We start from the raw sequence: 17,762 nt of genomic DNA on the forward strand, positions 1-17,762 counted from the left end.
AAAATTGGCAAGAATTATGAAAAGAACAAATTTTCCTTTCAAATAAATGCTTACAATTAAAAATATAGTTTCATTCATACAATATTAACAAAAATTTCCATGTAGGTATAAAATTCTCTGAAATGTAAAAAATAGAATCAAATTCGATAATTTGATGATGATGCAATCTTTCCATCTTTAGATTTATTTACATTATATTACATAATTATATAAACCACAATATAAGTAATACATATGAATAGAAATTATACGAAGTATTTACAATAAAAATTACATTATATAAATATATAAAAAGTAATTTACAACTGATCTTGACTAGGCAAATATATAAATAAAATATTTTATTTATTTTAAATATTTATATTTCGTATGCTAATTACGTTATTTGTATTTAAGTATAATTTTTTTTCTTAGATTTTTAAAAACTTTGAAGAAACTTTAGGATATTATCATTATTTTATTATATAATCATTTGTTAAAATGAAAAAAACTTTCTTCAAATTTTTAAAATTCTTGAAATTATTTCAATAAATACATTAAAAAATTTTGAAATTTTTTTCAATAAAGAGAAATAAAATTTAAGAAATTCTCAATAATTCAATTTGTTTGCAAACATAAAGAGTTAATTTAATCATATAAATAAATTGAACTTCAAAATAAAAAAAATTATTTGATACTTTTTAAATCTATTTATCTTCTCTTATCTTTTTATAATATTTATTCATTCTATTGATGTTTATTTATTAAGTTTATCGATATTTTTATCTGATATTGATCTGTTTATTTTTCAGACTTTATTCAACACTGATTTATTTGACATAATCATCAAACTTTATATTTTATTACATATTTTTATTTACATTAATATTTACATTCTTTTCTTTGCAGAGATCATATAAAGATCAATATCAAAAAAAAAATATAAATCGTATTATTTGAAAATTTGTTTATCTAAAAATAAATATATCATTGTAATTTGATTAATAATTTTAAGTTATAATTTTAATTTAATTTTAATAACTTAGTTTCATGTTTCAATTTTTTGATGATTTTATAATCAAAAATATGTTCACTTATGCATAGATAAATTAAAATTGACTCCCTTTATCGTTTAACGGTTTCTCTTCGTTGGATATATTGTATATATTTTGACGTCTTTCATCCAGATCACCGGCAAGTTTCACCAAGAATTCTTTGAATATATAGTTGTCCAGATTCTTCGCTATATAATAAAGAAATACCCAATCCCCATAGTGGCACTCATGAGTGACGGCCAGCACATTCCACGGATTGTATTTCCCAGGACAAGCCATGGAGAACACTATCTTGTTGAATAGTTCGCTTCTAATCCATATAAGAATATTAATTTAAAAAAATCTTAATATTAATTATATAATAAAGTTAAAAAATGAAATTCATCGAGGAAAAAGGAATTCTAAATGATATCATGTGTAAAAATAATTAGTAATGGACAACTTCCGCTTCTTCTTCAAAACCGAAAAATCTATGAAAATTATCCAACAATTTCAACGCATTCTTTTAAGTAAATTCGTTAACCCAATTGCACCATCAATTGCGTAGGAATTTATATTTGAACGAGCACTTCCTCAAAATAACGATTATCCGCGATACCGATGTTATTCCGCGTGAGATCAGAATTTCGCGGAAGTTTTTCTCACACGCGATATATTGTCATGGATTTAGAAATACACAGTCAATGATACATTAGTTTAAAGAATCCGTATTTCTTGGAAAAATAACTATCTACAAGGCGTGAGATACGTATACATAGATAAATAAAGTAATAACCTGGCATGCAACACCATAGTAAGTAACCTCCAAAGCAATCCTAAACCGGTTATCACCGAGAGAATAATGTACCAATACCAAAGGAACACATAGATCTTCTCGTTAATGATGTTCAATGCCATGATGCATAGAGCATCGTGGTTTTGTATAGTTCCTGATGGACCGTATTTGTGAAAGATACATTTAGTCACCTGGAACATTTATTCGAAAAGATATTTTTTTTCTTTGAAAAGATAAACTGTGAAACGAAATTCGTATAAATTCTAGATTGTAAACAAATCCACTGAAACTTCAAAAAACTTTTAAACGTGTGTTATATATGCGACTTATATATGCGATATTACTACAGTAATGCCAACTGTTGCGAAATCGAAACTGGATCCCATCAATTGTTCAAGGATAATTGTTGGTAACTTCCTTTTCGATTTTGTTCGCTTTATTGAATTGTGAGAAACGAGAGAGAAAACTTTTTTTTTTATGAATGAAATAGAAAAAAAAAATTTATATTTTGTTATACATGTACATATTTTTTTATGTGTATTTAAGTTTCTAAGAGAATATATGTGCCTCAAAAATAGGAGTTCCATTTCCATAGTGGGGGAATTGGAATAGTGGGAGTACATAGAATAGGGGAGCGACAGTTGAGTGGACAGAAAGTGCAACAGTTAACTGAACACTACTGTATACGTGAATTTAACATTTGAAAAGAATGAAATTTTTGCAGTTATGTTATAAAGCGATTTTGCAGTTATAAAATATTAAGCTTATATATTCTGCATGCAATTTCATGTCTTCAATAAACAATTTATATTCAATTCAATTAATATATTATATTATATTCAAAACAAATATTATTGTCGTTACCTTAGGAAACACGATATCAAGAGGTTCGACTTGACCTTCTTCGGATCCATATTGTGCCAACATTTGTCCAAGACCGAGAAAAGCGCCTCCGAGAAACCAGTCGGTCAGATATATTTGCAAAAGAACGTTAATGAAATTGAGAACTTCGCATAGACCCAAATAATACGCCCACGGTCGATTCAAGTGAATACGATTCAGAAAAGCATAGCGAATTTGATGTATTTTCTCGTCGCATTCATCTTTCGACATGATGCTTATACCATTCTCGGTCTTCAGAGATGTTTCACGAAGAGCCATTGACGCTGTATGCAATCCGCTAACCAATGCCTTTAAACGGCCTCCTGGTTTAAGAATTTTACTTCTTTTAATTAAGTAAATCATTATGTCACAAATGTTCTACCTAATTAAATTTAAATTTACATGTACCGCGTTTTGCTTTTCATTATTTTTTACTATCACTTATATCACTTTGTTTGTGCACAGGTATACGTCTATATTCACAAAGAAATTGGAAATTCATGTAAAAATGAAATTTGTTTAAATGAGAATCCAACTCTTATCGTCTAAGAAAATTATTAGGAGAATTGAAAATAAGATGACCACGTTAAAATTATATTATTCTCATCTATCGTTCAAGTAATTATCATCAATATCATATTATTCGAATAGAAATATATTTCGTTTTTGAAACGAAAGAGCCGGAGAATTATTATAACGCACATTATTACGGAAAATTCTTTTTTAAATAACAAAATCGAAAGAATAAAAGTTCGTATAATATGCATGCGAAGGTATGCAAGATAGGTTGGTGGGTATTATAGCGAGACTGACCTTCAACATTCCTCCACAGGTAGTGAGGCGCGTAAAAGAAGATCGCCTGAAAAAACAGAACGAAGGGCACCCACTGGTAGTAGGCATGATGTACCACGGAGTCTTCTGAAGTTGCTGGTCCCACGCCAGGATGCGCGATCTGACCCAACTCTACCGATGTTTTGTTCAAGTGTTTTGTCTAAAAAATTCGTATTGTCGTTTTCTTTATCGATATAAAGTTATAAAATTTTTAGAGATTTTAAAAATATTTTTTTTCTATTAATATTAAAATTTAAAGATTTTCTTTTTTTTTTACTTAAATATTAATATAATCGTGGAACAACTTTGGAAAATAGATTCTAGAGATCAAAACAAATGTAAAAGTTGCTATAGAAAAATATTAGATTTATTTATTGAATTATGTGTAATTTAAGTTTGTATTAGACGAAGTGAGACGGAGATAGAGCGAGATGGAGTGATAGAGATAACCGAGATCTCGATTCGTTTATAAATACAATCGTTAAATACAAACTTAAATTATTTATAGCTCTAATAGATATTTTTGCATATTTTTATATTTGTTTTTCAATAAGATTCTTGTTTTTTCTTTTTACGAGCAACATTTTTATGCGCAATATTAAATAAAATTGAATATATTATTATTATTTACCACAGTGTAAGTAGACGTGAAAAAGCAGAAAGTGTTGATTACTTTCACTACGTCATCGCTCATTCCGTGCCCAGCGATACACCTTATCCATAAAACATAACATTATATATGATTACCTCTTTTATTAGGAATTTTTAATTGATAAATATATCATCATAAATGCATTATCTATTTATTTATTTATTTATTTTTTAATATTATGTAAGAAATAAATAAAAGTCTTAAATTAAACATGATATTATTTTAAAATAAATGTCACGCTTGTAGATTTTCTTCAAATATAGATGTTATTTTTATGAAAATATATTTGATAAAATGTTTCTTTAGCAAAATTACGCATAAGAAAAAGAAGATATTTTTAATACAAATTTTGAAAAAGAATATGTTTCTTGTTCTTAAAAAAAAAATATTTATCCTGCTTAAAAAAAATACCTAATCCAAAGGATTTTTTATATGATAAATTTTTTTTCAATTGACGATAATATATCTTTAAGTTGAATATATATATATATATATAAATTATTATTATCGATTCAAATATATACAATGCTCATTTCTTATTCTAATTCTTATGAAAATTTAAAAAAAAAGAAGACTCTTAATGGAATTTTTTTACGTTTTTATTAATAACTAATACATAAGCATTTTATTATTTTTATATATATATTTTTAAATAATTAATTATCGGGACTCCCTTAGATATTAAAGAAAAAAATAAATCTCGATTTTAAAAATTCAAAAATTTTATTTGATAACGCACACGAGGACAGATAAAAGAGAACTCAATCATTAGAAGTCTATTATATGATAAAATTAGAAACGTATCGCGTTTATTTATTTCACACATATTTAGTGATATCAATGAAACAGCAATGATAGCAATGAAACACTCAAAGCTAGTGTTAAGACTAGAATATTACTCATAAATGTACCTGATATGTTCTCCGATAAATTGTCTGGCTGTTACCAATAGCGTAGCGATCAAGAGTATCAGAAACGTGAATCTATAGTGCATCTTGAAAACTGAATGACATCGAATAATCAATTGATTATTATAATAAGAATTTCAATAATAAATTTCAATGAAATAAAGGAAAGACTACAACAAAATGAAATAAAAAAAAAAAAAACTGTTCAAGTGTCATCATTTTTATTACCCAAGTTATCAATGGCGACAGAGTCCTGCGAAACCTTCCACTTGACATGGTCCTTGAGGACCGAGAACGTAGCTAAAACGGTCGTCATTTCTTTGAAATACCGTTAACTATCTCTCCAAATCACGAATCTCTCATCCGTTTCCACGAATAATTCCTCGACCAGTCGGTTCAGGATCTGAGCATCCACCGATCAATTTCCAGTATTCCTCTCCCTTCGTGTTCCGATACAATAAGAGGAATATCGCAATGGTTAAAAAATTGCACGAAGATCTCTCACAATGGCAATGTGACCGGTCGATCCAGTTTACACTGAACATTCGAAGCTGGTAAATCTTATTTCTCGTTATCAGTGACTACGATTGCGCAGTAGCATCGTGAGTGACAAACGTTTCACGAAACTCCATGGACTCGTGGTTTTGAAGGTGCGAGTTACAAAGCCACTTATTCACTTAGATAAGACTAGATAATATCGCGCTTGTTACGGGCAATTTAAAAGTAGAACGAGAACGTTATTATTTCATCGAAGATACTTGATCGATCGATTCAATTGATCTCCGATGATCGTACATATTGATCGTTTCAAAAGCGGTTTCAAAACCGCGTTGGGACATTTCGTTTTTCCCCTAGCGCGTTCCAAGAGCATGCGCGTTGACTCGTTCGACATCCCACGGAGAAAAATATTTTGATTGCATTAATTTTACATAATTAAATACGTACGAAGTTTAGCGAGTAAATTTAAATAAATGTGATCAATAAACGGTATATGTTATGAAGGAACTAGGATGTGAACGTGTTAGATGGGATCTAGGGTTAAACAGAAGTAAAGTTTTGAAAAGAATAATTTCTTCGCTCATTCATAGAAATAAACTTCTCTTTTAATATATTAATTCTTGTATAATATATTACGTACATATGTATGTATCTTATTCAGTTGATCAAACGTCTGCTTTTCTTTCACGCGAAAATTATTAGTGTTATTGTCGCCACGTTAATAATCATTGCTTTTTACGACTTTCAAATACGTTGAAATTCAACGATGACAACAGAAAATAAAATCTTATCCACACGAATTGTTGATCTCGATGATTAGCGCGTAATAAAACTTATGAAACTTCTATAATCTCTATCAATTAGATGATTTCACGATAATAATCAATCGGATGTAATATCGAGCACAATCATGATGATTAATTGTATTTTATCAAGACGTTTTCTTTCAAAAAATATAAGATACGGACAATAGTTATCGTGGCAATCTAAATGATAGTGATAGTAACTTTTTCCAAGTTTTCCAAATTATTAATTTTCCCTTAGCTCTTAAATTCTATTCTAATAATAAAATTAACTGTTAAAGTTTATTTGTAATAATAAAATTATGTATTTACGATAAATATTTTTATAACATGAGGAAGAAACAATTGTATTTTTTAACAATTTAATTATTAATCATAACCTAATTATCATATTTTAAGTTATTTATTTTTTTCTTTTGAATTTGTGTTGATTGTTCTTGCAATTATTCTCTTCTATCTTGATTATTAGTATTAATTATAAATCAAGTGGTAATTATACATATATAGTTTAATTTTTAAACTAGGTTAGAACCGATCTCGTATAAGCCAACAATAAACTTTGTGAAATATGTAATGAAAATTTCATACATGTATTATTAATTTTAATAATTTTAAGAATTTTAAAAATTCTTCAAAAGCTAGTTTCATTAGATGAATTAATCATTTATCGATCAAATAAAAAATTTGTTAATATGTATAGAGAAGTAAATACCGTTTGGATTAAACATAAGTAAAGAAATGGAAAATTAAATAGAGATTTACTTCAAATATCATAATACGTACTATATCATATTGCATATCATATGTATTTTTGTAAATTCAAATTTTACTTAAATGCATAATCTCAAAATTATACAATCTATTAATAACTGAAAACGTTGGAAAATGTATTTCGAATTGGTATCTCTAAAAGCTATATCGATATTTAATTATTAATATTTTAATATTAATTATTACTTTATTTTCTTTTTTTTGTAACTTTCTTATTTTCCTATTGCCTCTACAATATATACATTTCTATATCAAATCTATACCTACATCGAATTAAAAAATCCGCAAAAAAAAAAAAAAAAAAACTCGAAAATAGAAAATCGATTCGAAAAATCGTTTCGAAAGCGAATAATCTGTATAAAATTTAGAAGAAAAAAGTACAAAAGGAAGAAACGGGAGGGGACGAAAGAACGGTCAAAATTACAAGGATCGAAGAGGATAGGAAAAGTACATAAATGTAGAGGATAGGAAGAAAAAAAAGAAAAAAAGAAAAAGACCAAATAAGATAAGGAGACGAGAGAGGGAACAAGTTTAAGGTGGAAGAGGAGTAAAGTCGCAGGAAAAGGAGGAATGGTGAACAAGAAAGACAGGGAACAAAGAAATGGAGGGGATAGAATGTCGAAGCTAGGACTTTGACCGGCCGTTGCCCCTGATGCGGTCGTTTCTAACCGGCAAACTGAACGGATCCTCCCAAGAAAATTCTGTCCTCTGGTCTCTCCATTCGTGTACATATATTATACACATCCAGTTCCATCGTTATTCCTTGCTATATCTGGTCCATTCATTTGTAACGCGAGAGAAAATCATGAAATAATTCGAAAGTCGAACAATTAATATTACATTTAAAATTTGGAAAAGTGGTTTTAATGTATAATGTATAATAGTAATCTTGGTAGTCTTTTTTTTTTCCAATAAATACATTTTTTTACCTTATACGTGACAATAAGTCATAAGTATAAAAATAATATTTATAAAAATTAGATAAAGGTGAAAGAAATTGAATGATCCGATTTATCTACTTTAGAAATTGCTAACTTTTTTTTTTTATCTTGTTTAAATGTAGCTTATCGATAAACAATGGTAAAAATGTCGAAATTTATTAAAATATTTTTTATGTCATAATTTATTGAAAGTTTACATAAGAACTTTACAAAAATAAATATATTCTCTTTTTTAATTTAAAATTTCCTTGCAACCCAATGGTATCGATTTAAAATATCTTTAGCATTTAGAGAGTATCTATTATATATTATATGTCACCAGTGTTTATAACCTTACCTTGGAAATAAGTTAAACAAAAATTGGAAAGAACGCAATATTTTTTTTTTTTTTTCACAAAACCATGCTGGATTGTATTAATTTGTCATTGTCCTCTATATAAAAATTTTTAACATAAAATAAAAACGTTCTTTTATAAAGAAATTTTGCAAAAATAGTTGAATCTATGAAAATAGCTCGAACGTGAGATAATGGCTCGATTTAACGTTAAGGCTATGCTTCGAATTACATATTAATCAGTAAAATGAGAATAATCTTCATGTCCCCTAATGTGATGTAGAGGGAACCGAAATTGGTTGGACCTCGAGCATCGAAGTTCGTTTCGATGATCGTCAATCCCAGACCGGTACGACACGTGCACGTACAATGAAATCTTTTGGAGATTGCATAGTTTAGTAAATTCCATCTATAGTATACCATAGTTATTGGTTAAATTTACCAAACGTTAACACAGATATGAAGTTTTTTTCATATGTAATATAACATTTTTCACTTTTAGAAAAAATATTTAATTTTTCATGAAAAAGATTTATCATATAATTATATAATAGTTTTAATTGTAATATTTTTTAATTCCTTTATAGTTTTTGAAAATTGGTTTTCTTTTTCTAGAAAAAATTTTCATTAAAAAAAAAAAAAAAATACAAGAAAAATTACATTATTAACCAATAGAATTTCCTTAATCTCCTAAAATACTATATTCAATTTCTACCAATATTAAAAAAATATTCAAAAAGTTACTAATAAAATAAATTTTTATCATTTACAGTTTTTAATTTTAAAAATTAATTATGATTATTGAATGTACAAAAAAATTTTGTTGAAATATAATAATTAATATATATATATAAATATATTAATATGATAAAAATATATATTTTGATAACATTAATTATATCTTTGATATATGAATTCAATTTTTTGATGAACGATTTATTACTTACCCATACATATATAATGAAAACGATATATATGGTAATCATGAAGGGAAATATGGTCCTGAAACTCAGAAATTATGGGAACTGTTTAATTACTCGCTGACATTTTATTTGTTGAATTTCGTAGAACATTCTTATGAAAATATATAGAATATTCTGGCAGTACATTGTTTATGTTCAAAAAGCATTGAATGAAAACGCAAATAGCAAAATATACGCTCTCTTTCTTCTAATATAACGATTTCATAGAAATGCAAATTTTTCGCAGGACGCTTTAATAAAGAGTAACTATCACTATCAACGAGTAAAGAATAGGATATTAATAATAAGGGGGGAAAAAAAATATATAACGTGGCAATTGTCATTACTAATCAATTATCACTCGTTATTCCAGCAAATCTGGCTAACTGGCTTTTTATAATTCTATATATATATATATATATAATATATATATTTTTTTTCTTTATATATAATTGTTTTTCTTATCTTATCGCTTCTACAAGCGCGAGGAAGCACGTACACGCAAGGTACATGTATACGATTACAGCTATATTACGTTTCTTCACTAAGCAGCATGGACATTCATTAGAATAGAACAATGCACCGACGCTCTATCACTATATACGAATGTAATTTCATCATTCATTACACAAAAATGCATACAGAATATAGGCACTTTTATTTTTTTCCTTGGTTTTCATAATAATATAATATAAATTCAAAGTTTGATGTTTACTTCTCTTGGCGATTTTCATATTTAACACGTTCCGTGTTGATAAAAAAAATTTCATAGTATCGGCAAGTTTATAATTTTTTTTTATAATATAAATTAAGGAAAAGAGTAATTTTAGTGATTTATTGATATTTAAATCTTTTTTTATAAGTTAATCTTATCTAATTGATGTTTATATTGTTTAAAAAATTTAAATTTAAATAGATTATCATAGATAAATAGATATAATACGAAACGTGTTATTTAATTATAACCCTTGGATATAATATAACCTACACTTCGTACTATGTTAGGTTAGAAAACTGCATCCAAAGGCACTGGGATACTACATCGTTGCTTTTCAGCATCTTTTGATTCTTCCTCTTCCGGTGGATTATTTCGCGATGTTTCAATAGAGAATCATTCAGAGAGAGAAAAAAGGAAAATAAAATTTGAGAAATTTTTTTTTCGAAGAAAAAAAAATTCTCAACATCTCAGAACCAGAAGATTAAATTCATGATATCGGTTATAATATTAAAATTATCGATATAAAAAAAAAAAAAAAATAAACGGAAGTAAATTAAAAAAAATATAAGACAAGGAACAAACACCTCTAAGAAGTTATTATGCGAATAGAATTAAACGAAATCGGAAAAAACATTGGCATGAAGTAAGGAAAAGGAAGTATATAATATGTATATATATATGTGTGTACATATATATATATATATACACACATATTTATAAATTATATTATTATATATATAATATATAATATATAATAATATAACAAATATAATCACGAGAAAATGTTCTAAATTCTATTCACGTGTACAATCCTAAATAGATATAAAATACAAGAATCACGATGATATGGAGTGTTTCGATTACTTGGCAGTCTTATTTTGAGCGTGAATCTTTCAAAAAAAAAAAATGCATTATTTCTACATTTGATAATGAAAATATTGGCGCGAAAACGATTCATTCACTTGCGCACGTTTCTTTTTCTAAATTCTTATGAGCTAAGCGTACATATTTTTATTGTCTTTTATTTTTTCTTAATATAGATCTTTTCGTGATCTTTAAAATTTTAGCTAGATTGCATGTGGTATAGGACGGTATTACAATGATTTCGGCAGTTAATAATAATTTCAAATATGTAATAAATTTTTTTAATTTAGCAAAATGAGACATTATGGAGAATTATGGACGAATAAAAAATAATACTAAGAAATAACGAAGAAAAAAAATCTACGGGTGTCCTCCTTTTTGTATTTTTTTTTTTTTTTTTGCCACTTTTTCTTTTCTTTCTTTTGGTCCCTCGATGCATACTATATATATATATGTAATATAATATAATATATATGTTGTAATTATCGTTATAATAAATCAAAAATATTAATAGAAAAAAAGTAAGCGAAAAAATGGATAAAGAAAAATTTCCGAATAGCATTTTTTTCTTTCCTAAATTATCTGTGCCTGACTATCTTTCTCCCTCTCACGCGATCCCATTCACTCCTCTCTCTCTCTCTCTTTTTCTCGTATGCGCGCACTTTCTTATCCTCTTTTCTTTCTCTTCTCGTTTATTTCATTTTATTGCTATATATATATATATATAAAATAAATTTTTATATTCTCTATTTTATAAGATGTTCTATAATGTACAAGATGTACGCTTCTACATCTACGATATAAAAAAAAAATAATAATAAGTGGTAAGCAGCAAAGTTATATTTCTGGGAAGACGACGTGTCAGGGAAGCAACAAAAAGATTAATTTCGTGACAGATCTGCAACTTTTTTTCTCGCATTATTGTTTCATCCAAGGAAAAAAAATAACAAAAAATAATCGAAAGTAATCTATTCCAAGCAAATGGAAAAAAATTTATATAAAAAAAAAAAAAGAAAAAAAGAAAAATAATGAGATGGAAGAAAAAAATCGGGAAAAAGCAAAATAATTGAAAACGTCGTCTCCCGTTTTATATCACACAATTGAAGTCTCTTTCTAGGAAGAAAGAGTAATCTTTCTTTCTTGCAGAGCAATTTATACTAAACTCTTTCTCTCTCTATCTTGCATGTACTGGATGTGCATATCTATACATTCCATCATGTTTACACTATTACCAATGCTTCCAGATTTATTGGGAGATATCGGCCGAACAAAATATTTTTGGAAATAAAAAATACATTTAAAAAATAAAAGCAAAAATAACACGTTTGTTTTCTCCCATTTAGTGATATCTCGGAATAAATCTTAGAATATTTTTTAGCACTATATTTAATTTTTTATTATCATCTAAATTGAATTTAGTTACAAAATGTTATTGAAAAAAAAATAAATATTAAAAAGAAATAAAAATAATCTAAGAATATTCTTAAAGTCAAAGGATTCGGAGAAATTTTATAATGATAATGAAAAAAAATCATGATCATTAAATAATTGTCCACAAAAACTGATATTTCTAATCTGGTATTTATAATAAAGATTATAAATACATAATTTAGCTAAAAAGAGAGAGATAGAGAGAGAAAAAGAGAGAGAGACAAAAAAGAATAAAGAATTATTAATTTCTCCATTCACTTCGCTCGATATATCTTACTACAAAAATTTACCTCCAATCGAATTCTCTTATAACGATCGAAGGGGAAATTCATTTTATACGTACGCCATGATGAATTACGAAAAATTTTTCAAAAATATCAGAATGCACGTACATGTTTTACACATGTAATATACATGTATGAAAAGTAAACGTAATTCAAAATGGTTTTTAATCTTTGAATAAACTATAATGAAAATACAGTAAACTATAATGATGAACAACTCGACTAATTAAATGTTTAAGAATCGAATAAAAGAATAAAGAAGCGAGAAAAGAAAAGAAAAAGAGGTATTCTATGAATATAACAAACGGAAACTAAACAGATTCTTTGCCCTGAAGTTTCGTAGCGAGATCCACAACGAGTTGTTGATATACCACCGGGTCTATATTCTTGCCAAGTTGATAAAGAACGAACCAGTCGCCGATCATACACATTTCCGCGATCGTATTAATATGTTCTGGCTTCGAGAGACGCGAGCGTGCACGCAATAGCACCAAGCGAAGCTTCGGACCAGCTATTACTGCAGCACGGTAGGCCAGGGTTAAACCGCTTAACACGGATAAGATGATGAACCAGAACCAGAGAAACACGTAAATCTTCTCATTGACGATGTTTAACGGTAGTACGCAGAGACCATCGAATTTCTGTACCGTACCGGACGCACCATATTTATGGAATGTACATTTGGTAACTTTAGGGAATACCCGTGACATCGGATCAATCCTCTCTTCAGGTTCCATTTCCGTGAATTTAACTACGTCCGAACCATAGGTGGTAAACTCGCCGTCCAAAAAAAAGTCCATGAAATAGATCTGGCCAACTACGTTAACGAAGTTCAACACTTCGCACAAGAAGAAACGAAATGCATAAAAATTCTGTGTATGCCAATTCGTCGCGAAATACTCGACCAATAATTTTCTTCTTTCCAATTTAAATTCATCACTCATTACAGGACAATTTAAATCCAGGACCAGCATCTTAATTCTACCACCCTCCCAGGTTTTCCACAAATAACGTGGTACATAAAACAATATTGCCTGGAAGAAGAGCGTAAAGCACACCCACTGATAATATTTATGATACTTGATTTCGTCTTCGCCCTCAACGTGAGATGCAACACCTGGTTGCACCATGTCTTTGCCAACGACACCGGTTCGATCAGGAATCGTAAACGTTGAGTAGATCCAGCAGTATGTATCCATTACATGAAGCGGTATTTCATCCACGATGCAGTCTATGGGATCTCCGATATACTGTCTGGATGTAACCAATAATGAAAAAGCAATTAATATGATCACCGTCGCTTTGTAGTGCAGCCGGAATACATTATTATCGATGCAAACGCTGTCGAGCTTTAACAGTCCCTTTACAGATCCAAATACATCAAACATGGTTGATAATTTTCTCTCGAATTGATATCACAAAAAATCAAGCGATTTATTCCAATCGCGAATTTATCAGACTATTTATCAAATCAAATCGGACACCCTTGGGTTATTAATGACCCGCGCGACGTGACGCCGCGCGTCAAGAGGCGTCCCTAAGCCACCCTGTACACGCACAAAACAAATAGCTTTTAAAAAATTCGTTTCTCACGTTAATAAACGTATTCTTCTTCGTTACTGATGTAACACTGTTTAAATTTCGTTCGTATTTTCAAAAACACGTGTGTCCAGTTTCGATTGTTCCGTGATCACTGCGCGCGTGAATACGGTTCTATCGCAGCAAAGCGTCACCGAGAGCGGTTGTGTCGTAATGGCTGCGTTCAGAAACTCTGTACGACACGAGCACGCGAGGACATGCCGTTCCGCAAGCTGCTCCCTTTTATTTTCTTCTCTGTCTAACTTTCGGATTGTCAATTCGTTTCTTCTCTCTTGCATACACCGTACAACGTCTTCTCTCTATCTCGCTTGTCGATCGTATACAGCCTGGTTGGAGACGCAAAACTATACGTTCCTTCTGCTGCACACTAAGATTCTATCCCCACTTACAATATGAGAAAACTCGTCTCTTTTTCTTTCTTCCTCTTTTACTCTTTCCTTCTTCCTCTCTTGTCCCTTTACTACACCTAACCCCACTTTTCGTCTCTTTTAACCGTCGCGTCGGCCTGGATCACAGGAAACTTAGGCTTGCTATTCGTATAGGTTCGATCGCATTCGGCTAACATCGGTTCCAGCAAAATCTGCAGACGCTTGCACGCATGCGTAGTTGAAAAACAGTCTACTCCATTCTCAAGCATAATGTTGCATTTTGAAATAAGAAAATATGAAATATTTGTTTAGAATGAAATTTTTTATTTATCGTAAATAATTTCTCTTTTTTCATAAATAACATTTCTTTTGTTAAAAGTTTAATTGTTTTTTTTTCAAATAAATTTGCTAAGAACATTATATATTTATTTCTCAGGTAAAATAATCATTTAAGAATTGATAATTACAGTTTACTTCTTTGCCGATAATTGTACTATTCACATTGTTTTCTTTCTTATATTATTAATATCATGTTCGTTATTAGAATTGAAGACTATTATTGTTTTTAACTCAATCTTTATTAATTGAATGAAAACAGTCCAATGATAAAAATAAAATCATATATTTTAGCAAAATATATAATTGATAAAAAATTAATCAAAATAGAATCAAAATTTAAATTTATTGATTACATTAGTCTTTTTTTATTGTTATATAAAATATGTTAATATTTTAAAAGATTATTAAGAAGAACATAAAAAAAATAATTGAAATAACTTGCACAATAAATATCATATGCTTCGTATTACAAATACCAAGCTTAACATATCGCTTTACATCTGAAATTTTACACCGTTCTATATAGATACTATACTGATACTATACAACAATCACTAATAAATAATTACTATCTTTATTACTTTACTTTATAATATATTACTTCATTTAATGCTAGTACATCAATTTATTTTAAATTTATTTTAACACATATATATATATTAATTATTATTGATATAAAATCAGTAAATAAATTATATTATCAAATAAATTAGATTATTTCTGTAATTAACTATACGTTAATTATAAAAATTAGAGAATATGATATATTAATTGACAAACACAGTCGATTACATTTTAAATATATTGTTTTTATTATAAATATTTGCAATATTCAACATATTATATTTAAATATCGTCATTTGCTCTTAATCTTTTTTTATCTATTTTTGATAAAAAATTCTGACGTATTCCATTGAAATCTTTCTATCATTTATTTTGCCATATTATATCGTTATCTACAGTGAGTCTACATTGATGTAATTATATCTTCATTATGTTTGATTATTATAGATAAATCAGAATTAGTATTGGCATTCTTAAAAAAAAAATACTTCGAATATAGCATAAGAAATTAATATTTATATCATACATACTTTTAACAAATCATAAATCGTTGCTGTCATATCTAGTTATTGTATTAATATTATTAAATTATAGATATTAGTATACATATATTATGATCTTAATTAAACTTTTTACGTTTATAAATTTTATTTTATTTAAAAAGAATTATTTCATTTTATTAATTATTATTTATATTAATAAGTTATTTTAATTATATTTATTATATTGTTAACAATATATTCTATTTCTGATAATATATAATACACCAAATCAAGGCCGGTCCTGTGGCGCAACGGATAACGCGTCTGACTACGGATCAGAAGATTCCAGGTTCGAATCCTGGCAGGATCGAAGTTTTTTTTTTCCTAAAATTTTTAAATAAATTATATTACAATTAATTATTTATGTATGCGAGTTTGTGTATGGAATATTTATGATTTTTTATATTTCTAAATGTTCTACGATATATTTTACATGTATTCTGTTAAGAATGATTCGAACATTTATATAATATTAAATTACAAACAAATATCGTTACTATTAATAGCTACAGTCCAATCCAAATTCCAATGAAGACAATGTGATATAAAAGGATACTTACTTAATGCCGTGGAAATTAATTGGAAATGAACGTAGTCGGTGGGTCAAATAAATTAACCTATGCACATGAGAACCGGTTGCAAGATAATGTAAATTGAGAAGGACTATCAAGGTAGATATGAAGATGATCCTTCACAAAGAATTTTCAATTGACAAAATCATTTTATATACCATCTTAGTTCTTTTTTATTACAATTTTTTTGTTTAAAATTAAATTTTTATGAAGGAAATTTTTTTTGTTATTGAAATGATTGTACAAATTTTCAATAAATATCATTTATGATTCAATTAGTGCTTTTGATTTCAATTGAGAGACTGATAGAGTTCGATGATCGTGCTATACTATTGTTCATAATCCCACTGCATATATTGTGGATTATTCAGTTCTCTCGAACAAAATATTCGTTGAATCATGGGATTTTTGACTGGAAAAGGTTTCTCTTACCTGTAGTTTGTGGGTAGGCGTCGACGTGGCACGATACTCGATACATCAGCTGCTATGAACCTACCTGTGACTTCTCCGTGGAGAATGGCGCATTACGAAAGAGTGGGGCCAAAAGGAAAGGACCGGTTTTTCTGGTTTTCAATATCTTCGACTCTCATAGCCTATTCTTGCTACCTTCACCACGGCATGCTATAAGATATGTAAGTATATATATATATATATATATGTATTGCGTATATACATTATATATTATATTTCATATCCTTCTATGCTCTCTCTCTGCCAAATATGGCTTTTTGACTTATTCATTTTTGTGTTAACCGAAATATAGAATATATCAAGCCATTTTAAAATTTTTTTATGAATGAGATGAAAAAATTTAAAAAATTTTTTCATATTATATACGATTGACATTATTATAAAAAAAAATATAGTGATTGATACTGATTGATACTTGTTTTACTTATAATTAATTTAATTTATTAAATTATAAAAAAATCTAAAAATTTATAATAAACATATTTAAATATAAATAATAAATATAAATATAAATATAAATATAAATATAAATAATATGAATTATTTAAAAATTATATTTTCTTATATGAAAATATAAATAAAGAACATTTTTACATGTAGATTTTTTATACTTTTTTAA

The 17,762-nt window shown here is 27.9% G+C and overlaps 2 protein-coding genes, 1 long non-coding RNA gene and 1 other non-coding gene across 4 annotated transcripts; 1 reads left to right on the forward strand and 3 right to left on the reverse strand.

Annotated features, from left to right (window-relative positions):
* Positions 1–150: 150 nt before the first annotated feature.
* On the reverse strand, positions 151–6,830 carry Inx7 (innexin 7). The gene is made up of 7 exons (XM_031915629.2): positions 5,311–6,830; positions 5,086–5,176; positions 4,154–4,235; positions 3,505–3,682; positions 2,674–3,014; positions 1,810–2,000; positions 151–1,344 (listed from the first exon to the last, which is right to left on the reverse strand). Exons 1-7 carry the CDS (start codon positions 5,396–5,398, stop codon positions 1,089–1,091), a joined length of 1,227 nt encoding a protein of 408 aa, XP_031771489.1. The 5' UTR covers positions 5,399–6,830; the 3' UTR covers positions 151–1,088.
* Positions 6,831–11,231: 4,401 nt separating this feature from the next.
* Inx2 (innexin 2) lies at positions 11,232–14,956 on the reverse strand. Its single transcript, XM_086911038.1, has 2 exons — positions 14,677–14,956; positions 11,232–14,613 (listed from the first exon to the last, which is right to left on the reverse strand). The coding sequence occupies exon 2, from the start codon at positions 14,074–14,076 to the stop codon at positions 13,000–13,002; it is 1,077 nt and encodes a 358-aa protein (XP_086767164.1). The 5' UTR covers positions 14,077–14,613; positions 14,677–14,956; the 3' UTR covers positions 11,232–12,999.
* An 826-nt stretch (positions 14,957–15,782) lies between these two features.
* On the reverse strand, positions 15,783–17,306 carry LOC116414108 (uncharacterized). The gene is made up of 2 exons (XR_004224557.2): positions 17,105–17,306; positions 15,783–16,424 (listed from the first exon to the last, which is right to left on the reverse strand). It is a non-coding gene; the product is annotated as an uncharacterized LOC116414108 (long non-coding RNA).
* Positions 16,338–16,410, forward strand: TRNAR-ACG (transfer RNA arginine (anticodon ACG)). Its single transcript has one exon. It is a non-coding gene; the product is annotated as a tRNA-Arg (tRNA).
* Positions 17,307–17,762: the final 456 nt, after the last annotated feature.

The sequence above is a fragment of the Apis florea genome, unplaced genomic scaffold (genome assembly GCF_048593485.1).
Source record: "Apis florea isolate Af1SG1 unplaced genomic scaffold, ASM4859348v1 contig_3203_pilon, whole genome shotgun sequence".
Lineage (NCBI taxonomy): Eukaryota > Metazoa > Arthropoda > Insecta > Hymenoptera > Apidae > Apis > Apis florea.